The sequence below is a fragment of the Anas platyrhynchos genome, chromosome 1 (genome assembly GCF_047663525.1).
Source record: "Anas platyrhynchos isolate ZD024472 breed Pekin duck chromosome 1, IASCAAS_PekinDuck_T2T, whole genome shotgun sequence".
In the NCBI taxonomy this organism is placed as follows: domain Eukaryota; kingdom Metazoa; phylum Chordata; class Aves; order Anseriformes; family Anatidae; genus Anas; species Anas platyrhynchos.
Window position 1 is genome coordinate 114383451 of NC_092587.1, and position 26339 is coordinate 114409789.

Consider the following 26339-nt stretch of genomic DNA (forward strand, 5'->3'; position numbering starts at 1 on the left):
GAATCTCAGGCACATTGGTGCATTTTGATCTATAATCAACATGGCCTATTGCCTGATTTATTTCTGCTGTCTTGGATGTTACAAGCCACTGGGTCCTGAAGACCCTTGAAGGCTTATGCATTGGGAGTATCAAGAACTAGTTGGGTTTAGAGCCTGGCCTCTTATTCCTTCTCCCCTCTCCCTTAGATAGGAAGAGAATCACTTGCATGGTCCATACGGTCAAGTCGCTCCACAAGATGAGATCTGTGTTCAAACAGGTTGGGAGTTGTCTGTGTAGCCATCTGGAGAGTGTTTCCCATAGCAGGCAAAATCAAACCAGCTTTCTTCTGGCTAGCCCAGGTAGGGGTGGCTGTGAAGCTATCCATGGATGAGCTGGCTCTGAGTCGGCTCTTGTCAGCAAGCTCCCATCTCCTGTGCTCCAGCCACAGACCTAACAGCTTCACGGCTGCTTCTGTCAGAGCAGCTGCTAGATTAAAGCTGGGTGGATAAAGCTGTCCGCACTTGATAAATCACCTTTCTAATGTGTTACACACATGTACTTCTTTTAAATTTACTTTTAATAAGTGTGTCAAGCTAAAAGTCTGTTCAGATGAAGCAAGCATGGTCATTTGTCTCTCTAGAAGGAGAAACTGCATGCCAAGGAATGGGACCAAAATAGATTGTAGGGGATCTAGGACTTCTGTAGCTCTATGGTAGTGATGCAGATGGAAGGTGATGGCTATGTTTTTACTATAGAATTTTAAAATGAAAAATCTCATGGTGTTTTCTATAATACTTTTGTTAAGCCTTCTAAACAGGATTCTTTTTCTTTGCTCCTTTGCTGTAGCTATCTTTGTCTAGAAGGAACTCCTTCATTTCCTCCTATAAGTTAGTGAATCATTTGTTAGTTATATCCAAATCTGCTTACTTCTTTACAGGCAGGCCAGACTGCAGATTTAGACAACCTGTGTCTTACTGCTGTTGCTCACCGTAATATTCTATTTTACCCAAAATAGAATTTTAATACTATTAATGAGGTAGTAGTCTATAGCTATTCAGTTAACTTGGCATTTCAGTATTAGATTAGAATTCAGAAGGTTTTTATTTCCTAGCACCACTTAATATGTTCCATCCCTAGTTAAAGAGTATTGCTCCTATTGTGACAGACTAGTCCGAGTCAGGGACACATTGCACTGGATGGTGTCATATCTTAGATTAAAAACAAAAACAAAAAATCACATTGTGAAAAATTGAGTCATTGATGGCTTCAGGATAAAAACAGGAGCTCAAGGTTTTTTATTATTATTATTATCACATGGTACTGCTTTTACAATATGACCCTGTTCTGTAGGATATGTGATCAACTTTGCAGACTTCACTATTTTTCCTCTCTGGGAAAAAATAATATTGGGTGGTATTTTGTTGTCTTGCATTGTAAATAAACAGCACATGCATAAGTGTATCTTTTCCTTTTGAAGGTCAAGTACATACAAATCTCAAGGGATCGATGTCACAGTTAAGTACAGTCAAGGAAGCTGGACTGGAGTGCTGGGTACAGATGTCATTACTATCCCCAAAGGAATTGATGGCAGCTACACCATCAATATTGCAACCATTTTTGAATCAGAGAATTTCTTCTTACCAGGGGTTCAATGGCATGGGATTCTTGGTCTTGCCTATGGCACCTTAGCCAAGGTAAATGATCCTTTCTCCTGCTTTTATCATTTGCAATGATGATAAATAGAAATCTAAATATTAAAGTAAAGAGGGTAGGTGATCTGTCAGCACAAAGTTCCTCCCTTCCAACCACTCATTCCTAAGGATCTTTTGCATTTGTTAAATTCCAGAGAGAACAAATTGGTTTGTGATGGTACCACAGTCCCATATGAGGATTTAGTCTTTTTTGGTGGTAAAGGCTCCAATTTTAGCTCATCTGGAATGAATAAGCTTTTACAGAGCTTGTAGTACCAAAGTGCAAGAGTAAAGGTTACAAGGCTTCTAGTATGTGTGTGGGAAGCATTTATTAGGGCTCTAATATTGTCCTTCAAGACTTGCCAATGGACTGATGGCTTGTCAAAGCCCTTGGCAGTTTGTTCTAAGGCATTCTGCATTTGTCAAGTAAAGGTTGAGATGGAGGGCAAATGTGGGTAATTTCAGAACAAATATTAGCTACCTTGTTTTTATGAACATAAACCAAACACATCCTATTCTTATGGAGGTAAGAAATTCAGGTAGAAGTTTAAATTTGAACCTAAAATTTATAGACTAAAATTTGTAAGTTTACAACCTAAAACTGAAAATGTGATTGTAATGCTACATAGTCATAGCTTCCAGCCTACACAGAACTGTCTGAAAAATTCACAAACTGAGATATATCTATTTAGAATAAATGATTCAATACTGTCTGCATTCTGGAATTAAAAAGCTTTATTCAAGAGCTGTGTGATCATTGTATTGACTTCTGCCTTAGCTGCTGTCATGAACTGTCAACAGACAGACAGGGAGGAGCTGCTTCTCACTCTGCTTTGGGCAAATAGTGCATTCAGGGTATTTATTTTTCCCTTCTTCCAAAGACTTAAATGTTAGCTTCTGAGGCTGCTTTATGCTTTGTGCAGTATGAACACTTGGCACCTTGCAAATTAACCAGTGGCCCTGCCTCTCATCAGATATACTCACACAGAAATCTGAATTACAGTGAAATTGCAATACTCCAATAGATGCAAAGATAGGCATGGTATACAGTGTAGGAAATAACCTGTTAGTCAGTAATCAGTTGAACTTAGACAGAAAGTTCTTTAAAAGAAAGAAGAGGAAATGAGGGCATTGAATTCAAAGTTCTTTAGAATTAAACTGTGTTTAAAAACTAAGCATGGGAGGTGGGAAGGGCGTGTCATATTTGTCTCTTCTAATAACCCAAAGAGTCTTGCAAGCAGAAAATATCGTTGAGAGTTTCTGCCTGAAAACTAAAACTAGTATCTGAATTTGAAAACTGCAGTTCAAAAATACTCTCATGCTTTAGGGATTTCTATGACAATGGTCAAGAGTAAAAATGCTTTTAAGAACAACAGAAGGGAAATGACAGGTGTTGTTTTTTTAATGACTTATATAGGATTTTCATCATTTGGTTGTCAGAAATTCAATTTACATTCAAATAGTAGTCCTATTTGAATGACTTGCTCATTTCTACATGGAAACTTTATAATGAATACTTCTGCAATTATTAATATATCTTTTTTTTCTCTTCACCTTCAAGCCTTCAAGTTCTGTGGAGACGTTCTTTGATTCTCTTGTGAGGCAGGCAAAGATCCCCAACATTTTCTCTTTGCAGATGTGTGGTGCTGGACTGCCTGTTTCTGGAAGTGGTACCAACGGAGGTAGTCTTGTGGGTATCTGTCAATCTGAGAGGGAAGATGTATCTTTGTTAAACTCTCTCCCTCTTTTCTATGACTATCTTATTTCTTCCAAATTCAGTAGTTAAATATATGAAATGTTTTACATTCTTTTAAGGCAAAGTTAAGCATTTAAGCAAAATTAAAAGTATCTATTTGTTTTCATTCCCCATTCTTTTTTTCTCTCTCAAGTTTGAGTAAACTTCGGCATTTGGATCCTCATTTCAATAAAGAAAAAATAAATTTAATGGTGCACTTCCTTACCTATTGTGTTTCCCTTACTTAACTACTAAGCTTGTTCAGATTTATCAAAATGCTGTAGTACTTTTTTATATGATGTGAAAAGGGGGAGAGGAATCAAGGCTCTTTGTCTTTTTTTTTAGACAACAGAGCAAAGGAAAAATTTGAGGACCAGATCTTTCCCTTGTGATTAATCAGGGAAGTCTTTCCACCCATTTTAGTGGTTCCAGGAATTGGCTATTATTTATGTGAGATCATTGTTTGGAATAACTCTTCATGAATTATGCTGAAATAAACATATCAGCAAAGGAATTAATCACGAATAGTTATTTTGCTGTAAATTCACATACTACTGTAAATGTTAATACATTTGAGATAGATGAAGCCCAAGAGAGAACTTTCTTATGTTAGTTCAATTCAAAGTCTGATGGTCTGGTATGCTTCCAGACAGCTTCAATGAAAGTCCTGATAGAAGCTAATAGTGGTAGCCACAACACAATGGTCACATTCTATTTTGTCCGTTCATACAAAAAATGAAATGTTGATAAGCAGCATTAAGGCTTTTTTGATCTGATAAAGTGAATTTATAATGTGCAAGTTTTCAGTTCTGTCCTGGTTTTATACATTGCCTAGTTTAAACCACCAATATTTGATTTGAAATACTAGAGCTTTCATAAGAAAATCAGTGTGAGTTTGTTAGAAGGCCCTGGAAATTTGGCCCAGCATTGGAATGGTGGTTTACTGAAGCAACATCTTAATTTCTGGTTGTTTCAAACTGTTCTATGATTGGTAAAGAATTTGTTAGCAAAATCCACAGAAATTGTGCTAAATTAAGATTTTGATGTGCTATTACAATGAAACGTTCCTCTTTTTACCTGTACTTGCCCCAGAACTAAACATCCAGGATTTTAAAGTATGTGAATTCTTTTCTCTTTTCCCTCAGGTTCTAGGTGGCATTGAACCAAGTCTCTACAGGGGTGATATATGGTACACACCTATCAAAGAGGAGTGGTATTATCAGGTTGAAATTCTCAAGCTGGAGGTTGGAGGACAGAACCTGGAACTGGACTGCAGAGAGGTATTTGCAATAGTTTGTTTCTGTCTGTATAAAACACAGGTTTATTTAAGAAATGCACCTAATTGATCATTTTTGTCCTTGCAGGCAGATGTGTATTTCAGTCTCCTCTTAGAATTAAGTCTGTATAGTAACTTTGAAAAGAAATTAATAAGCCATGTGAAATGTAATGTAAACATGCTAAAATTTCTTCAGAGGACTTCAGAGTTGTGGATAGCATTTTCAGTAAAGTAGGGACCAATCTATGATCATTAAGTGAACAATCCACTGAAAATAAAGTTGCTGCAGTTTGCTCAGCCCCTTGACTAGTTTCAGTTGTACTGAAGGTGTCTAAACGCTGAAGGTCGTGCATTGATTCAAAGAGACAACAGTCTTTAAACAACTACAGGCTTCCTGTTATGCAGAAAAATCAAACCAAAGTTCTGGTCAAACAAAGAAAAAGGAAGGTCTTGGAATGAGCCCCGTGGAGGTATCTAAGCATATAATTACTTGTGGTGGTTGGCTTCCCATGGAAGCTTCCCAAAACATCTTGTCCCATACTTTCTTTTTATGTTTGTACCCTCAACAGATATCGGGGTGCTTGAAGTCCCCCATGAAGACCAGGGCGTATGAATGTGAGAATGATCCTATCTGTCTGTAGAGGTCCTCATCCACTTGTTCTTCCTGGTCAGGTGCCCTGTAGTAGACCCCCACTATATTGTCCCCTGTCCCTGCCCTCCCTTTAATCCTGACCCAGGCAGAGCTCCATGCACTCCAGCTGCTCACTGGCATAGAGAGCAATTGATACCCCCTTGTCTCCCCTGCCTGTCCTTCCTAAAGAGCCTGTATCCTTTCATTCCAACACTACAGTCATGGAAACCATCCCACCATGTCTCAGTGATGCTATGAATGCTTTGCCCTGCAGACACGTGCACCTCTCTTTCTCGTTTTTTTATTGCCCATACTGCATGTGTATGCACTTAAAAGGGGACACTGCAGCATGTTTAGTTCCTAGAAAATATTTGGAGGTTTCTCCATAATGCTGCCTTGTAGGTGTTTTCCTTGTTAGCCTGTAAGTGCTGGAGGTGACCCCTCTGAAGCCCCCTATCATCGATTTTGTGATCCCTTCTGATTATATCACTCCATTCCCATTGTTCAGCAGCCCTGTGCATCACTCATTCCTTCATGGGGCTACTGGTTACCCTCTCCCCCCTTCTTAGCTTAAAGCTGTCCTAACAAGGTTAGCCATCCTACTAGCGAAACTGTCTTTTCTCCTCTAGAGTGCCCCTCCCAAGCGGACAGTGATCCTCAAACAAGGTCCCATGGTCATAGAACCCCAAGCCCATATCTTGCTCACTTCAGCCTTACCAGTTATTTTTCCTCATGTATATGTTTCATGTTCATATTAGGAATAATGTTTTGTAGTCACTGAATCATTTTGATAAGACTATGTTGGTGGAATTTTTGCTCCAAAGCTGTTTTGTTTTTCTGGATATGTATATGTGCGTGTTTCCTTTGTTTCTTGCTGTTGCTTGTTGCTATTTGTGTTCTATAATTTTCATGCCTTGTTTTCCTAAGACATCTTAATTTTGTCTTGTGCTTGTTCTCTTAGCTGGAAATAAGTGGAATATGATCATTCTAAAGTTTTAATAGTTCTTACAAATTTTGTGAAATTAATGATAAAAAACTTACATAGGGATAAATATATTTCCATATAAAATATGGAATTCATATTTCTATATAAAATACTTAAAATTGATCATATCACCTCCAACTTAATAAGCAGACCAAGGTCTATTTAAATTCCTCTCTATTATATTGTTAGGAATGCAGAACTGCCAGGTTTCTAACATAAATACCTTTGCTTTTCTTTCTTAAAAAACAATCAATATATTTTGAAGAGGAGTCCTTGTGCTGATGGTTTAATACATGCTGTTTCCAAAAAACAACTCACTTAAAAATGTAGCAGTGTTATGAAAATTTCCTGTTATTGTTACTCTTTCTAAGCTATGGTTTGCTTTCACCTTGGATGTATTAGCATAGTAGGCACATCACTGGTACAAAAAGCATCATTCCTTTCTTGATTTAAGGGTATTTCCCAGCAGAAGTTTAGGGGAAGAGTAGTAAATTAAGGCTAGTATGATGAAAAGTTAGCTAGTTAAGGGCTTGCCAAGGATGCGTAATTCTTTTTGTGGAGTGATGAACTATGTGCCCTGTCTTCTCCTAATTGTTTTCTAGGAAATGGAACATTTTTGTAACAGTCACCAGAGACTACTCCTTTCCTGGCAAGGAAAAAACAGTCCCCTGCACTTCAGATCTGGGGATAGGGCCAGAATAACCCTGCAGCTTTGGCCAGGACCCTGGCAGAGCAGGGCCGAGGAAGCACAAAGCTGCCACTGGTGCACACTGCCTAGGGTGCTCTGTTAAATATTAACCAGCAAGACTGAGAAGGCGAGAAGTTACTGCACACAGAAAGTACATTGTACACAGCATGGAAATCTATAAGGCAGGAATTCTGCATGCTTTTTTATGTTAGTGGTTGGCCCTTTTAGGCTGTGCATCTACCCACTTTTTTTTTTTTTCCTGAGGTGGTGATCTTGGCGATTGCATATTTGTATTGTAAATATGTTAAAATGAATTCCACAATGCCATAATATTTTTCTCCCCTCGTCAGAAATGTTTCTGAGTGTGGGATAAACGGCAGGTGGTGCATATCAGTGCTTTTCCTGTTTGCTTTTCGTTCAGTGCTGCTTGGCAGCCTATAGTACCTCTTCTTTCAAAAAGAAAGTCAGTCAGTTTATGTGGGGTTTTATTTTTATCACTGCACTGAAGATAGCGCCTGTGACTTGATAATATCTAAACCAATGTATCTAGAATTCACTTTCTCTTTGACCTCTTCCTAAAAGTTTATGCTGTCTGTTTGCTCTTGTCTTTTGATCATGCCATAAGCATGTAATTGTTTGGTTATATTGATGCTGCTGCCTAACCTCGTAACAAAAGTAGTTAATGCGAATAGCTGCCACTGCTGCTTGCCTTTTCTTTTTACAATTAATTAATTAGCTTTTTTAAGGGTCCATAAAACAATATGTAGCTCTTAAAATATTTATTCTTTGATTTTATTGTATCTGAAGTTTGATTAAACATCAAACCTCTGATATTTCATCAGAGGTTTTTTCATCAGCCTGAGGACTAGGGTTTTTATAATGAAGAGAATTTTATACTGAGGGACTTTGTGCAGACTTTGGAGCAGCAGGATTGAAATTTTCCAGTTTCTTTGTAGTTGCTTTTTCCTGTGTTTTCATGGTTGTCTGAAGTTAAGAGACAAGATGTACTCTTGAGCTAGAACCAAACCTGACGTGTAATGAGGACTTATGCTCCCTGACTATTCTCAAGGTAGAAACACTAGTTACTAAAAACAAGATGCTGTATTATGTTTAAATTAGAGTGAGTTTTTTTCATTATAGCTGAGACCAAAATTCAGGGCATGGACATGTGTGTAAGCCACATCAGTGTGCTTACCCTGTGCCTGAACTAAACATGAGAGTGCTTTGTGCCCAAGACATATGAGAGGTAAAGTGGATTAGCGTACATCTCTGAGAGGCTGTGCTATACTTCTTTCTAGGACACTTTGGCCACTTGCAACAGCTGTGGTGAGATGGAATAATTTTTTGACTAGTGCAGATAAATTCATTCTTGTGTCTAGGCTGTCATTACGTTGTTTTTGCTCTCAAGCTTCATTTGAATCCAAGCTATCAGCTCAAGAGAGCTGCTGAAAACTGTGACGTACAGTTTTATGAAGACAGCTACCAAAAAGGAACAGCCTTGTAATCACTATGAAACAGTTTAATCTTCATTACATTAACTACAGTGTGTAATTTCTCTCTTTTTTTCTCCTTCCCTAGTATAATGCTGATAAAGCGATAGTAGACAGTGGGACCACTCTCCTCCGTCTGCCCCAGAAAGTCTTCAGTGCTGTTGTGCAAGCAATAGCTCGCAAATCCCTGGTAAGCTAATGTAATTAACTCTGCTTGAAATGTTAAATTCCTATTAAGTGATTGCATGATCTTTGAAAGGAGTGTCATCTTTGCTATCTGCCAGGTAAGTCAGGAAGTCTCTGACTTGAGAGGAGAAGAACTTTTCCTGGTGTACTCCTATTATTAAATAAAAAATGATGGATGGTCTTTGATGGAGGGAGAAGAGGGAAAGAGAGGTGAGAATAAGTCCAAATACAGGCAAGAGGCACATGTGTAAAAATGCATCAGAAACAGTGTGGAGACTGAGTATTTTGCTCTAAGTGTTTCAGAAATATGGACTTAATCCTTGTCTTTCCAATGCATAGTATTAAGGGGACAAAAATCAGTCCTTTCATTCAAAACACAGTGTTTATAAAGTAAAAGAACCTGCTACTGCAAGCAGTTGATTTCCAAATATAAAGCTTATTGTTGTTTAGAATGGATGCCATTCATAAGGATTGTTCATATCAGAAAAGCTGCTTTTGAACTTCATTATTTATGTTTAAAAGTATCTTTCTTTGGAAATAGAGTGGGCTTTAGAAGTAGGGCAAGGGCATGGTGGATTAATTTCAGCATAGAGTAACTGGAGCAGTGTTTTCTGGTTAACAAAAGCTATTCATAATTTTTGTTTGAATACGATTAACAGCATTGAGAAGGTTAAAGCTGAAGAATAAATCTCAGATATTTCAATGTCAACAAGTTTCATATTTTTATCCTGGCTTCAGGAATGGACAGTGGTAGGATGGACAAATCATGGTAAATGCAGTAAGCAGGCTGTTGGCCAGTTGACCAAAAGGCAGGGTATTTGTCTGTACACTGATAGTTCAAGACTGAGACCCTTTGCCTGACTGAGAGCAGAGATTTGGCCTGAGGAGTTCTTCACTGCCAATACATGTCCAATATCTGAAATAAATATATGAATTATCTTATGTAGCTCTATCTCCCTGATTGAAAAGTTCTTCTCCCTGATTGAAAAGTTCTACTCTTTTCAAAGCACTTAAATATTGACTGGGAAAATTGCTGCCAATGAGTGGAGAATGGAACCCCAGAGCTCTTGTAATAAGGGTACACATCCTCCTGTGAAGTGATTACAGTGGTCTAGATTCCTCCCCGATGTTGGTCGGGAGGGCATTTGACCAAGAACCCTCCACATGCCAAATAGTCAACTGATCAATAAAATATTAGAAGGGAACCACTCACTCATTTCGCCTCATGATTTTTATTCATTCTATTAAAAATTCATTCTCTTCTAGGGTTTCTTTTTAGTCTCAAGGACCTTGTACTCCTTTCCCTCTACACACACCAGAAGTTGTTTTCACAGCTCTAAACAAAGGAGATAGTCTATTAAATAAGAAAATAATTACAAGATGTAAGGATTAGCTTCTGGCATTGTAAGAGCAATGGTAGCAAAATGGATACTTTCAGCAGTTATACCACGGCATCACAAATGCACTCTTAGTGTCCTGTGCATCTGGCAGGCTATGTATCACTGAAATGTAAAATCATCTGCTGTAGTCAGACATACTGCTCTGACCATAGGTGAACCAGGTTAACAAGTTCCTTCTCCTAGCTGCTTCTTACAAGCTTCCCAGCAAGACGTTATTGCCCCCTCAGGTATATTGGCATAACTGCATGTGTAGTGTTCCTTTATTCAGCTCCATTTAAAAAAAAAAAAAAAAAGTCTGTGGGCTTTCTGCTCTTTGATGGTGTAGATTGTTTTTTTAAACCCCACTTAAATAGACTGAATTCTTTTATGGGGCAGCTACAGATACAGTTTGATGATGGCAGGTGTGAAGGGTAGAGGTGAGCCACTGAGGAGTGGCAGCTACTGTACCTCACTGAGCTGAAGTCAGAACAGCATGTCTCCTCACACAGTCGAAGTAATGCTAAGTTGTTAAGCTAGAGAAGGGAAGGCTCACGTACACTTAAAATCCTTATTTTAGTAACCTTTTGGGTATCATAAAGCCAAATCCCTCCCAACGCATTTGTTCAGCATACGTAAGTAAGGCAAAGAAATGCCTTGTAATAAGCAGCCTTACTGGGAAATCAAAGTAGGTGCTTAAAATAGAGCACTTGATAGATTTTGTCTGTCTGGTCTGGTTGCTACCTGGAAGCTCTTCTCGCATCACAAGCTTTGCTTTCCAATAGGAAATGGAAAGAGAGGAGAACTGTGTTTTAACAGGTGTGACCTGAGACTTGGCCATGAGGGGTAGAGCATTTCTGTCCTATGCCAAGAGACTTACTGAAGTGTGCATTGAGAGTTAAGTGTAAAACCAGGCTGTCTGTGGCTGTAAGTCTCATTCTGTGTTTATATGAGAGTATGCTTTTTGGCCCAAGAAGCACCTGGAAGTATAAGGTCTCTAATACAGCCTTAATGAGTGTTTTTTTAATTGGCAAGCATGTGGGAGGGTGCGAACACTGGTCACTTGTAAAATGCCATATAGCTAATGTATGAGATGCTGTTTGCAAAACAATCAATATCACAGATAATTACAAATGAGGATGTTAGAAAGACTGGATTCCGCCTTTCTTCTGCACCTGAGCTGCTTGGCTCTACAATGTCAGGACAAGATACTGCCTTATATGTTGCTTCACAGGGGAGTCAGAGCCAAGCCAGCATGAAGCATTGCATGCAAGTAATGAAGTGTTTTTCTCTGGTCTGGCAGTACATCAACTTTGTGTGTTTTAGGGAGCGTGCACTTCAGGCAAGATTTCTGTCTTAGGGGAAGAAGCTCTGTAGGGGTTTAATGTGTTCACTTTGATAGTGTCATGGATACGTTAAGAAACACTGTTAATCAACCTTATTTCAAAAGCATGTCAAGTTATACTGGTAGTTGGTAGAAGGGCAGCAAGAGAGACAGAGGGATGTGTTTCTTTTCATTGACCAACAGACCTTGATTCCCTTGGATGCTAGGGGATTTTGGCGTATCCCTTGGCTTCAAAACCCTGAAGTTCATAGAATCACAGAATATCTGAGTTGGAAGGGTCCCACAAGGATCATCAAGTCCAGCTCCTGGCTCCACACAGGACCACCTGAAAATCAGATCATGTGTCTGAGAGCCTTGTCCAGACCCTTCTTGAACTCCGGCAGGCTTGGTGCTGTGACCACTGCCCTGGGCAGCCTGTCCCAGTGCCTGACCACCCTCTGGGTGCCCTAACCCCCAGCCTGACCCTCCCCTGTCCCAGCTCCATGCCGTTCCCTCGGGTCCTGTCGCTGTCCCCAGAGAGCAGAGCTCAGCGCCTGCCCCTCCGCTCCCCTCCTGAGGGAGCTGCAGGCTGCCATGAGGCCTCCCCTCAGCCTGCTCCTGTCGGGGCTGAGCAAACCAGGGGACCTCAGCCACTCCTCATACATCTTGCCATCCAGACTTTTCACCATCCTTGTAGCCCTCCTTTGACATTTTTATGTCTTCAAGTTAAGTTGACTACAAAACAATGTGTGGGAGGAATGGAAGCAGCTCATTAAACATTCATGTAGTTTGTATTTTGCTTTGTGTTTTTAAAAACTATCTTCTTCTTTAAATTGTTTGCGTTGGGGCAGAGCTATCAAAATCTATCAAAATGTATCTAATCTGTATGCATCATTTTTTCATAGGTACAAGAATTCTCTTCTGGTTTCTGGACTGGTACACAGCTTGCATGCTGGGATAAAACTGAAAGACCCTGGTCCTTATTTCCCAAACTCTCCATTTACATGAGGGATGAGAACTCCAGCAGGTCATTTCGCATCTCTATCCTGCCACAGGTCTCATCTTTCTTTGTTTATTCAGTTACACATTTATTCTTACTATTGTAACGCATATGCTCTTAAAAAGTAGGAGCTATTTGTAGCAGTAACAGAAAAATAATTTACTGCATGTGAGGGAATTTAATGATTTTTTTTAGATCAATATTTAAAAAGGAAAAATGACAAAGAAACTTGTGTATTAGAAAAGACTCAACATCTAACGCCAAAAAAAGAAAAAAAAATGTTTCCTTGAGTTGAGTCCATGCAGCTGGAAATGAATTTTTCAAATTGTCAGGAAAAATATGCAAGTTTTGTTTTGTTTTCTTGAGCATTAGCTGTATTAGATATTGATACAGAATGTCGCTACTCATTTTGATCTTCTCATTTTGGGGGAAGCAAATTGATTTGTTTTTCATGGCATTCTGAGTTGGAGCACTTCTCCTGAAAATGACACTTTTGGCAAGGAGCCTGTATGGTCTCTTTGCCAGTTCATATTACTTGGTTGGTTTATCTTTTATTAATATTCCATGCCAGCTTTTGGAATGTAATGTGCCACTTTCATTTTGCTCTCTGGCTTTTTTTTCCCCCTATATAGGTTGCAATACAGCCTCGTATCCTCTAAGATTACTAATACAACCTAATACCTCTGGGGATGGTCAGGAGCAAAGGGGAGAATGAACCTTTTAAGTACATTTTAACTTGAAATATAGTAAAGCCTCACGATAAGCTTTTTCTGTATTGATCATGTAGCATGTCAATCTTTCATCTTCCCTGAGGATACAAGGGGTAAAATGTGACTTGAATTTTTGAATCTGGAAACATCAAGATGACACTGAAGAGAATGCTCTGAGTCAATTGTATCCTGATAATGTTTTTTAAATAGTTTTTTTCTCTAATTCAAGTTAACATTCCAAGTTCTTTCTTACCTATCCCCCCCTTATGGAACGTACAATAAAAAATGGTTTCTGTGAATTTGCTGGTGCTCTTCATGTATTGAATGATTATGTTCAAATTGAATCATAGACTTCCAAGAGCTTTACCTCTTACCTGCACGTAAGCACTTTGACTAAATTTAAATTATATACAGAAGTCTGTTTGATCCTATTAATTCTTGATTACCAGTGGAGTTTGTGTGCTTGATTGTAAAAATCAAAAGGTCTGGACTGTCATCTTGTAAATACTGTGTGTGGTGTTGCTTCTTACACATTTTTTTTTTTTAATAGCTTTATATTCAACCCATCCTTGGAATAGGAGAGAACTTGCAGTGCTACCGATTTGGTATCTCTTCATCTGCGAATGCGCTGGTTATTGGTGCTACAGTCATGGAAGGCTTCTACGTAATATTTGACAGAGCTCAGAGGAGAGTGGGCTTTGCAGTGAGTCCATGTGCAGGTAAGAAAAATACTGTTCAGGACTGCTAAGTTAGGAAACACCTGCTACTCTCAAAAAAACATCCTAAACATCCTTGTCCCTTACATGATGCGAGACAGTGTGGTTACCAATGAAGTGTGAGAGCAATATTTTTGAGCAATCCTATGGCATTCAGATTTTAAGGGGAAAAGAAAAAAAAAAAAAAAAACACACAAAGACTGTATTGCACACAACAGTCTTTTGGTATGAAGTAAATCATCAGCTTTGGATATCTTAGCTGCATTCTTCCCACTGAGAGGATATTCTTTCTAAGATGTCTGTATGTGCAGTTTCCCCAGTACAGTTGGGGAAAGAGAATCCTTATTTTTAATGCAGCTTTATTTATGTAGTCCTGTTCTAATTTTCACGTAAATGGATTCTTAACTAATTTTTGCATTGTGAAGTGAAGTACTTTACTCACGTTTTTCTCTAAATTGTGCCTTTTCAGCCCTTCAGAAATGTTCAAGGCAAAGATGAAAATGGGACTCAAATTAAGACTCGTGATGTTTGTGTTAGTTCTAAACAAATAGTTTTCTTGGTGTAAATAGAAAACCATTAACATTTTCATTAGCTGCTGAAGAAATTTGAAGAGAAGCACTGATAATTTTAAGATGATTTCACAGTGCTGGTTAACTTTCTTGCTTTTTCATGATTCATCTTATCTCACTAAGGGTAGCTAAAGACAAATACAAATTTTGGTGTATCCTCTCCTTTCTGATGAGACATTGCCTTGGTACCGCAAGAACATACAAACTGCGGAGTAGGGAAAGGCTGCATACCCATATGGAAGTTACTATCCCGAACAGAGGTGGTCTATGCCCAGAAAAAACATTGTAGCATCTATTATCTGCTTGAGAAATGTAGTGTGACTGTGCTACTTTACTCCCCAGTATTTATGATAGGGAAGGTAAGGGCAGTAAGTACCTGAGTGCTTAATGCAACTAGGTAATCGAGGGGTAAAAAAGACAGACACTAGCTAGTTTGAGTTGTAGTTCTAGGGCATTCTAAAAGCCTTTTTTTTTTTTTTTTCCCCTTTTAATCTCTCCGTTGTTAATGGGTTCAAATTGTTGTCTTTGAGCTTGCTGAGCAAAAATAAAATAAAATAAAAAAAATCCAGACACAGATGCAGGTTGCTTAATGAAGACCTCTGTGAGAGATCCTGCAGTGATGAAAGACATTTTGAATGCATCTGGAAGGAGGGTGTAACTAGACAAATACTACAGGCCAGGTTTTCCTGCCTGTCACATTTCTGTTTGCTTTCTGACTGCAATTTTAGCAAGCCTAGAGCTGCCTCCTGTTTCTGTCATGCTGCAGCCATTAATGGAGAGGAGAAGGGGCATTTTGACACAACATACTGACTGACATCAGGTCGGCAGGGCACTTTAGCCTGCTGGTGCTCATAAGAAATGCTTTGAGAGCATGTCTATGTTGAGAAAAATGGTCAGGGAACCATAATAGTACCTTAATGCTAATATTGCTAAACAGAAACACGGAGTTTGGCCACTGCATGTAGATCTGCCAACCTCTTCTAGAGCAGAAGAACTGAGCTTGCTGACTAGAAATATGAATCCACATGAGCTTGGACACATGATGACCCCTGGCTGGTGTTAGATTGCATTTAATTATTGTTTCTTTGTCCATATTTCATGCACATGTCTAACCTAACATCATGGGAACTTAGCTTCTTGAGTAATCAGGTGATACAAACCACTGACTGAGACAAGCTAAACCGATATGTCAGACTTCATTCACATGGGGCAGATGACATTCTGGATGTGCCAGTTATTTCTGAATTCACTTCTTCACAGCTTGTGGTTTCCATATTTAACACTGCTTTCATCAGAAAACCACAACTGTGAGTGGTTGTGCACTGAGTGGTGAGCAGTCAGTGCAGTGTGAGGGATTAAGCTGCCTAACTGGCTTCCTGCGGAGGCCAGCCATGTCCTCCATAGCAACTATATTAATGTAATTTATTTGGATCTTTTTAGTCTGTTAGCAGGCATAAATTAAATTGAATTACTGGCAGCATAAATCATGAAAAATAGAGAAATATAAGGGACTTTTTGGTGGGGCTGTGCTTCTTTGTATTCACTTGTACTTTCTTGTTTACAGTCAGATGTTACCAATAAAGTTAAGCCTATCTTTTTGTAAGGTATTAAACAGGTATATGCTGAATTTAAAAGTGGCAGAAACAGAAAATAAGGATAAAGCCCTTAACTTCATTGAACTCCAAGTTTCTGTTGAGACTTGTTTTGAGATGAGAAATTACTTACTATTCAGTTCTCCTTCCTTTGATTTCATTCTCCAGGACGTACCCCCCCAAAAACAAAACAAAGCAAAACAAAACAAACAACAACAACAAAAAAAACTAAAAATGTGAGGAGAGTTAGTTAGAAAGCAGTGGGAAGCTAATCCATTGTGGCAGGAAAATTTGCTTTTTCCTCAATTAGGTGAAGCCTTATAGGACTTATTCCACCTGTTAATTATTCTGAATCGTTTCAAGTTGTCTGTTGTTAATTTCAGAGATACCCTAGTATTTAAAGGATGAGTAGGAAAAGTTTGGCGTCAGGCCCATTCCTGAGACCAGATGTTCAGATCACCTTGTTAAGTGATGCAACCTAATGGTACTTCAGCATCGAGTAGGACTACACCCCTTGTTATTTTTGTAGTAAATGAGAAAATCAGAGAAGCAAGGCTTGAGTGTTTGAAGAGAAGAAATGCACCAAGCACTGCAATCATAAGTGACTTCTACACTAAACTGTGATGAGGCAGAATGCACCCTCACCAATTTTTTAAGCCCTAAACTTGGAAGAACAGCTGTCATGGTGAATAACAGAGCTTCAAGCCATAAAGGTCATAGTAACATGGAGGACTGAGCAGCTGAAACCTCATGAGGTTCAATGAAAAAAAGAACTGTGGAGTTCTGCATCATGACAAGGGAACCCTCTTGCATGAGAACCATCTGGGAAGGGGCTGGCTGAAGAGCAGCCCTGCAGAAATAGAGCTGGGAGTTATGGTGGGCACCAAGTTGAATGCATGCCAAGGCTAAATGCAAGTGAAACCATGTAACAAAGGGCAACATCCACCAGTTAGATTCAGAGATTTGAGTTCAACGTTAGGAAATCCTTCTTCAGAAGGAAAGAAGTACAGCACTGAAACAGGAAACACATTGCGTAGATTGATCATGGGTTCTCTGTCCTCGAGGTTAAACAATTGGCTGGTCATAGCTGCAGCTGACTTGATCAAGTGATAGTAACAGTCATGCTCTGTATAGGAGGCTGGACGATGTGATCTCCAAAGGTCCCTTCCAGGCAGCATTCTACTATTCTGTGCTCGATCTAACTTTATGTTTGTTTCATTTCCAAGGTAGTAAGAAAGAGTATTTGACCTTTTCAACTTTGAGTTCTACACAGATATTATAAAATAGATTTTTTCTAGAGGTGCCATTTTTGTCCTGTAATTATCAATAACATAGAAAATCCCATTTGTTTTCAAGGTCAAGAAATTACTGTAAGTAGCTAGAACCAAGTATTCTAAAAAAGAAAATGCCAAAATATCCTATTATCTAATGTATGATAGGTTAAGTATGGGACTTGATTTATATTAAGGGTTTGTTTGAACAATTTAGACAAATTTCACCCTTTTTATTTCCTTTCAATTTCCCTGGGGGTAGAAGAGGGTGAAGGAAAAGTTTTCTTTTTGGATGGAAGAAAGTGGAGGCTATGCTGCTATCAAGCATTCTCAAAATGTAATTTACAATGTCAGCCACTATGGCAACAAGTTTGTATTGCCTTTTTTAATAACAGTAGTTATTGTACTCAAGCCAAATAATGAGTAATTAGGGACTGTTTATTTTCAAAGCTATCTACAAGATGGAAAATTGTACTGCTTTTTTTTTTTTTTCTTCTTCAAAATACTGAATTCCTAAATAGTAATAATAATGCCTTGCATTTGATATCAGTATTATATGTGGCTTAGTTTGGTTTTCCTGAAGGACTTAATAGAGACAGAGTAAATGGTGGGGGGCTGACAGGGAGTGAAACGTCTCCATGAAATAATTACATGGCAGACAAAATGTAATACTGGGACTACAAACGGAACAGATTTCAGTTTTGTTTCTGCCACAGGCCTTCGAGGCAGTCTTTTGCAACTCTGTCCATTCCTGTGCAGTTCCCTCACCATACCTGTGCAACAGCGGTGCCTTGGCAAAGATGTGTTGATGATACAGGGTACACAGTCTGATGAGTTGAGATATACATGTTTGGTACTCACCAATGTCAGGATGCTTCTGGGTACAACCTTAGGTTTCACCCAGCACACTTTAACAGCGCCATGCCACTAAAGACTTCCCACACTTGCAGCTGGAGAAAGGGTTGGTTCAGTGAATGATCCCACAGACAATTCCTGGCTTTGGCATTAGTTTGTTATGACAGGTGTGTTTACCATCAGATCAGTGAGCTGCTCTGACTGCAACCTACCCATCACTAACATCAACACAAAAGAGGCAGCGAGGGCAAGCAGGACTGCCCCCTTCAGCAGCACCCTACCGTTAAGTTGAATTAATTCTAATGAGACTTAAACCTTTATATAATATGAGGTCATGGGAGGCCAGGGACTGAATACCAGATCTCTCAATTTCCTTCCAAAGGGTATTTTATGCCAATCTCTTTAAATGTGCTTCCAGGAAATTTGTTGAAGCTCTATGTAAATATGAGATACTGTTTACAGTATCTCATTTACTGGTCACTCATGATTTCGCATGAGCATGCGTGTGTGTAAAATGAACAAGAAATGAAGCAGGAAGCTTAAAACCGAGGACTTTATGAGAAATACACAAATGTGTCTTGGAGTATCTGACTAGAAAAGTGAATACAACCATTTGGAAAATTTTCTAAAATGCACAGGCTAACTGTGCTCCTGGTCCCCCTAAGCAAGCTAAAAGACACATCCTTCCCCAGCCACAGACCTGCAGGTATGAAATGCTCCGAATATTTTGTTGCCCTAGGCAACTCCCTTGCTCTGCCTTTACAATACACGTAGCCCTGTCCACAACTCAGGGGAACTTTGCTGTGCTTGCTATGGTTACTGTGACAACCATGGGCAGCATAACCTTTTTCACTAAATACTGGTTTAACAAGTACTGGCTTGTGATGGTAATGAAACAAGTCACACAGCCTGTGATGTTACCAAGATGGGTGGCTGTTCAAAAACAGCTTCCAAGGCATCCCTTCATGCTTCTTGATTTAATTTTTTCTCATCCATTTTTGAGTTGCTTGGTTAGCTTCTCCCTGCCTGTTTACAGCACTGCTCCTTCATGTCACAGCTCATCACTACTGATATTGAGCATCCCCTCCAACATTCCCCTTTCCTCTGCGTCTGTTACTGAGCCATCCCTGCTTTACCTCCTCTTCCTTCTAAATTTTCATCTCAGCAGTACTACTCACAAGGCTAATGTTGCTGGTTTCTGCCCAGTGCCTTGTGCTTAGGATATGGCCCTCTAAGGTATCTGTGAAGCTAAAGAACCTGCGTGCTGCTCCCTAAGACCTTGGGAGGTAGCTAACACAGAAGATCTAAGAATCCTCTGAGGTGTTCTTGCAAACGCCAGAAACAACAAAAGCTCCCCATACCCTGAACTACTCCAGTGTATTGGTAATGTAGAATTTTTAAGCTTCATTAAGTTGGTGCTTCTGAAATGTTAGTTCAGAAAGAAAAGGTGATCCAGTGACTGGGGCTTTTAAGTTGGGCTGTAGGACACGAGTTAAATTTCTGCTCTCTCTTTGACAGCCTATGTAGATGTAGAAGTATTATGGTCTCCATATACCTCAGATTTCCGTTTCATAAACATGGAGTACTAGCATTTTTTTTTCAATAATAAGCAGATTAAAAATAGGTATGCTGAGATGCATGATGATGGAGGGAGAGGGGTATATAGTTATTTAGGATAGATCTGCTGTTGTTTACTTTTAAATGGTGTCTTACAGACTTAATGTTTCTCATTTTGTAATTTCTCAGAAGTCGATGGCTCTCCAGTATCTGAGATTGAAGGTCCCTTCACAACAGAAGATGTTGCAAGCAACTGTGTTTCTGTCATTTCTTTCCATGAACCAGTGTTGTGGATTGCCTCCTATGCTCTCATGAGCCTGTGTGGGATTATCCTCCTTGCACTGATCATCCTGCTGCTTATTCCACCCCGTTGTCAGCATCGCTACACTGACAACGACGTGGTCAATGATGAGTCCTCCTTAGTGCGACACCGATGGAAATGAGAACCTCAGTTGTGAAACCTGGGACTTCAACAGAATGAAGAACAAAGTACTTTGCCAACAGGAAGAAGCCAATGCCTCAGTCCTTTTTACATCCATTACAAATTGCAGTGGAAATCCCTCCCAATATCACAACTTTTTACGCTTTATTTTCTAACACTGATTCTGAACCAAAGCACTGTTAACCACCTCATAAGTGCTACGGTACTGGATTTGCTACTGCAGTACAAAGAGCCTTTATGCTCTCAGTAGTACCTTCTTTTTTAAAAAAAAGAGAAAAAAAAAACAACACCATAATGTTCTTCCACTATCTGAACAAAATTGTCCATTCTTCTTTCACAAAAAAGGAGCTGTTAGTGTTTTCTAACTAATCAAGCCCTGGCTGTAAAAAAAAAAAAAAAAAAAAAAAAAAAAGGAAAAAGAGAAAAAAAATAATAACCTTTCTTACTAATCATATTAAATGAATACTGCTTTGTGTTTACATCAATTCATTTTGAAGCTGTGCTTATGGTGCAGGCAAAAGAGAAAGGTCAGACATATGCAGCAGTAAAGCAAATGAGGTCAAGAAGAAATGTCAGTTTGGGTTTTCATTCCTCAGAATTACTGCTGCCACTTGAGAGGGTCACCATTCCTGAGTCATTGCAAAATAGCTTGAGGAGGTAAAAACTGGGAAACAAACTTGTTCAGCCTTAGTGTAAAACAAGACTACCTCTCTTAATTTTACAAGGATGCTACCACTGGTAAGCATGTGACTTAGAACTGGTCTTTAAACACAGGATGTCCAAATGTAACTCCTGTGCTTCTAAGTAGTTGATTTTATAGAAATTAATACTTCATAACTTTCCACTTTGCTGCATAAAAAAGCCTTTCAGTTTTCCCCCTAATGTGGGGGTTTGTGTGGTTGTTTGTTTGTTTTGTTTTAATTTAGGATGAGTGATATTTAGTTAAGGCTGGATTGCAAACATATAGACATTATAGTCCTAAAGTCCATGTTCTGTCATCTCTTTTCCTATTTCTAGGAATGCGTAACAAAAAGAAAACAAGAAAATGAGAAAGACAATGATTTTCTTTGCTGAGCTCAGCAACATATAAGTTCAAGTGAAAAGTATGTCTTCATGGACAGACTGTGGAGTGAAAGCCTTAATGCTGGCTTGTATTTAAACATGAGCAACGGTGGGAGGCTTTTTGTTTAGCTCCAGTGGTGTGTCAGTCAAATGAAAAGTCTATGTACTGACTGACTGAAAACACATGCGGTGAGACTGAAAAATATGAAGGGAAAGAGAAGGAAGGAAAGTATTTGCCAGACCTCCATTGTGCAAGCATAGATTTTAATGTAGAAGTCACAACATGGCATTTTCTTTGCAGACAGAACAACTTTTTGTGTATCTAGTCAGTGAGCACTGCACCTCCATCATTTTTCCAGAGCACTTGCATAGTGGGTTCAAAAGATAAACAATGCAAGGTTGAGGAGTCCAGTGACAAGTACTAGTTATCTCTTTGAAAAATAACTGGAAAAAAAAAAATCCTTTGCATTTCAATTGCACAGCAGTTTACAAATCTGTGTGGGTAACAAGAAAAAAAAAAAAATAAAAAAAAAAAAGGAAGCTTAGCTCAGAATCTCCCAATCCTTTGCCTAGATTTTTTTTCTGCCTGTAATCCCTTCATGCAGCTTTCTGATTCACACTGCCTCTGTTTCTGACTCTCTGACTCTGCAGGGACTAAGCAAAGATTTTTTTTTTTTTTTTTTTTTTTTCAGGAATGATGCTTTTACAGAAGTACAAGTACTGTGTGTGAAAATAAAGCACTGCTGTTTTTTAAACTAATGTGTATATCAGTTCATAACTGGAAGTGCCTGTGTTTTCCTTTTCTTTTTAATTCCTGCACATTCAGACTGTTTGGCTGCATAAAGTGTAATGATTCATGTTTTGATCTAACATAGGGAAAAGTTGATTTTTTTTGGAATTACGAGTTGCAAGTAGGAGGAAATTCTGAGTTTGCCTCCTTCCTCCTCTTCCTCTTAGTTTGTAAGGGGAGAAAAGCAATTAATTAAAAGGAATGTAAGAAACAACAGAGCTTAGGTGTTTTCTCCCTAGCATATCTTCCACTTGTCTCTTTCGCAATGTCTTACAATTAGAATTTGTAGTGCATTTTATAAAAAGAAGCTATGCCTTTGGGTTTTTCTTAAAGCAATAGACTTTGCTCTGAAAAGAGTGATGTTTCCAGTTCTGATATGGTTCCACGTCATCCTCCTGTGTTGTGTTCCACACACAGCAAACCATTTCAAAGTTATATTCCTTCTTCTACGGGACAGTAATACAAGTAATGCTTTTGTCACCTGTTTCAAACAGAAACACATCGTGCATGTTTGGATTGATACAGTGGTAAACAATGAGCCCTTTCAGTTCATAAAGTAGTAACAGTTGTATGTATTAGGTTCTTCCCTTTCCCTAAGCTCTCTTGCTTCATTACAACAAGGAGTTTTACAAAGGAATTTATTGGGAAAGGTTCCTGGTGTGCTTTCTGACGACAAGCTAGATATCTTCTGAGTTGTTTAACAAAGTCTTCTTAGTGCAGAGGATTTCACATAAAAGCCTTTCAGTTTTACCCTTTTGTTTCAAATGTCATTGGTCAAGACATTTTAATAGAAATACTTGAATTATATGAGCAATAATCAAGTAGCATAAATGAAACAGTAATATATTCTTGAGTTTTCATGGCATACCTCACCCCTAAAATTTGGATTACAGTAAAAATGCTGTTAGTGACATCTGCTAGCAGCACAAAATTCGTCTCAGCTTATAAATTGATACTTACACTGGCAGATATTCAGGTGAGTATTGCTTTGTTGCTCTGGCAACAAGAAGAGCAATAGAGGCCCTTGAGGGTTCATTTTAGCCTACGGCACATTAAGAAAAATAATGCTCTTGAGCATTTTTCTACGAAAGAATAAATGCAATGATAGACTACAGTGTTACCAAGTGTGCCTCACCAGTGTTCTTTTTCCCCAATATATTTTTTTTTAAAGTAGAGTTCCATGAGGCATTTTATACTCTTGCTAACTAACTTCAGAGATCAAATTAAACCATACCTAGTGGAAAACAAACAAAACAAAACAAAAAGCAACTCTTTGGGTAAGGATAGTGGTGTAAAACATTCTCTATTTATTATGGAAGACAGGGTACTCCAAATCACAGCACTCCAAATCATTCCTTGTATACATATAAATATTTGTTGCAGAACCAGCATTCTCCTAATGTGAATGGAGTATCGTACCATGAAAATGTCAGAAAGCCATGTTTCATTGGATGTAGCCTTTTAGATAATTGATACAATCAGTTCAGTCATTACAGATTTGAAGATGCATGATTTGAGTTAAAGTAGTTAAACCTGAGTTCAGGCATGGGAACATGTTAGTTATATCCCACTGCCTTCACAGGTTTTAGAAATCTTATCATAGCCTTTTTGGCTTAGTTTAAGAGCTGAAGAAAACATAGAGCTTGCACTTAGGATTTGTATGTTGGACCAACTTAAAAGCAATGTATCAGCGCAGGGTGCCATTCCAGTTCTCAGCTTTGATGTTATGCATGTTAGTCAGTTGTAACCACAGAGCTATTTTTTGTATCTCTTGTTAACCTATCAATTGTTTAACACTTACCTCTTCATCAGCTGAAATCAAACGATGGATATTCTAGGCCCTAACTTGTTGTTTCTATGAATTAGTTATGTTTCATGGAAGGATAACTCATTTGTATACTAACCTTTTTGATAGACTCTTAACATGGTGCTTTTTCAAGGAGAGTTGTTCTTAAGTTGTCCAATAATCCCGAACTATTGTGCTGTTGGAATGTTCTTTGATTTCTATAGAGGTTCTGAACAGCAAGGTTGGTTGGTTGGTTGTCATATTCTGACCTCTGACATGAGCCTCATATACACGAGTAGTAGTAGTGCCTCATCATATAAAGTGACCTATCGATAGTACAATGACCTATTGATGTGAAAGTAAAGGAAATTAAAGAAAGAGGAATAAGTAAGCTGCTCATAGCTTCACTTAATAAAAAATAAGAGCATAACTGATTGATCCTTTTAAGAAACATCTGTACAATTTAGCAAGATATTAGTTGCTGTCAAACTTGACTCTAATTAAAAAAAATGTTCATTTCTGGCTACTGAAATCCTTCCTGCTGTTCAGAAAAGAGAAGACAGATGGTAAAGGGATAAGAGCAATCTTCTGAGCCAGTCAGATCTTCTGTCTTTTGGAGCCTAATTAGACTTTAGACGAGGCTTGTGAATAATCTGGAGTCCCAGTAATGGATCCTCAGGAACATTTCCTGAAATCTAATTGTTGGCTGCAGCCAAACCACTGGATGGGGTCAATCTGTACTGCAAAAGCCACCATTAAGACTTGCACTAACTAACAGAGGGACCAGGGTGAGCTGAGGCTGGCTGATTGTGTGAAATGAGGAGATGCCAAATTATTGAGTCTTCTAGACTTCCAGATCGAGGCTGAGGATGTAGAGTTCTGCTGACTCCAACCCCTAGACCTCTTTCACTTCTCACTTGGACATATTTAGCTACTGGTCTTCCTTGCTGGTCCCGTACTTTTGGCCCCAGATTGCTATTCCTTTCTCAGTACTGGAAAGCACTTGGTGTGGCACACTCTTCCCTTCCTGGACTTATTTCCCAGCATACAGAACTAAGATCTGTAGCTGCATAACATGGGGCAGACCTCCAGGGAGTAAGCCCTGGAAACCACTGATGTGTACCTGTGCTTTTTCCTAGTTCTCCGCCCTTACAAAACACATGGGTGGAGGGAGGACCACAAGGAACAGTGAGTCAGCGCCATTCTTTAAGCAGGTGATGGCCCCCATTGAAGGCCTGTCTGGTTTTGTCTCCCACCAACCATAATGATTTTGGTTCTTCTTTCTGAATGAGAAACTTCTGCTTTTTCAAGTTGAACAATTCAGCCTTACTGCTATTTTACAGTGATCTGTAGGTAAGCAAAATACTTGAATAAACTGCATTGTTTTAATCATTATATTCTTCTTTGAAGGCTACCTTCCCTCACAGAAATACGTCAAACCTGTAAAGGGTATGTTTTTTCCTGTTTTGTTAGAGGCAAGTCATGTAACTGAATGTTTAAATGGCTGTATTTGCAATATAGCTGTCCTCTGGAAAATTCTGGGAAAAAACATAAAATAAAATACAGATTCAAGCAAGTCAAGCTGAAGTGGTACTGAAAAGACAAACAATTTCCTGACAGCACCAAGGCATGGATTACTGCAATATGTCCTGAAAAAAATGCGTCATTAGCCAATACTCAGTGTGTGTATAAAACTATGTAAGGTGGAATGTTTAAATAAGATTTATCTGAAACAGGCCGTTCACATTTTTTATCGAAAATTTTATATGGAGATACAGAAACCTTTTAAGACCAACAACATGTCAACTGTTATTTGATGGTTCTTCAGGAAGTGTGGAAAGGTTTTCACCTTTAAGGAATGATTCCATCTAGTACATATAGTAGAGGCATTTCTTCATGTTTTTTTTTGTTTTTTTGTTTTGTTTTTTTTTTTTTTTTGTAATAGATGCCATGTAACATGGAGTGAAAGGAAAATAGGATCAGTAAAGTGGATCAGAAAAAAGTGGTACAGTCTTTTTTTTTTTTTTTTTTTTTTTTTTTTTTTTTAATTTAGTGTTCAGGTGATGTTAGGTTGTCTATCCCAATTACTGCCAAGTGTCATTACTGAATTTTCCAAAAGTTGGTATTTTGTACTTTCAGGTCTTGCCATTTTCAGATAAATACTATGTAAAAATCAAATTTTCTGCTGCTTAAAATAAATGATTAATTCTTTCAAACCATTCAGCGTGTCTTTTTAAATCCTATTAAGATGAACTTCAAAGCCGATAAATCATATCCATCCAAATTCTTCCTAGTACTTTGAGACTTTCAATGCTAACTTCTGGCTTTAGCTCTGAAAAGAAAGCAGAACTGCTGAACCCTGCAGGGAGGGGAGGAGGCAGGCATGTTTAGCTCCGAAGTGATTTTTCCTGCTTACACTCAGATGACTTGAGACATTCTTTCTTCAATCATTTGTCAGTGCATTTCCATATTGGACAAAAAAAAATCACGCGTAGGCAACAATTAACTCGAGAAGATAAAGCTTCTGATCATCTGGAATTGATTGAAGTATTTTGGACTGTTGCCTAAGCTCCAGAACAAGAAGGCACCCAAACTGAATGTCCCTGTCACGGGACAGCCTCTCAGAC

At 38.7% G+C, this 26339-nt stretch overlaps 1 protein-coding gene across 4 annotated transcripts in view; it reads left to right on the forward strand.

The window, feature by feature from the left end:
* The window catches only part of BACE2 (beta-secretase 2), a 53047-nt gene extending 27116 nt beyond the window's left edge, over positions 1-25931 (forward strand). For 3 of the 4 annotated variants that reach the window (XM_072027144.1, XM_027449085.3, XM_072027154.1), the window contains 7 exons: positions 1458-1674; positions 3233-3361; positions 4552-4686; positions 8565-8666; positions 12268-12417; positions 13623-13791; positions 19822-25931. In XM_072027144.1, coding sequence (XP_071883245.1) covers positions 1458-1674; positions 3233-3361; positions 4552-4686; positions 8565-8666; positions 12268-12417; positions 13623-13791; positions 19822-20075 — 1156 coding nt within the window. In that variant the 3' untranslated portion in view covers positions 20076-25931. The remainder of the gene's footprint in view (positions 1-1457; positions 1675-3232; positions 3362-4551; positions 4687-8564; positions 8667-12267; positions 12418-13622; positions 13792-19821) is intronic. The other variant, XM_072027145.1, reaches the window with a different exon arrangement.
* The last annotated feature ends 408 nt before the right edge of the window (positions 25932-26339 follow it).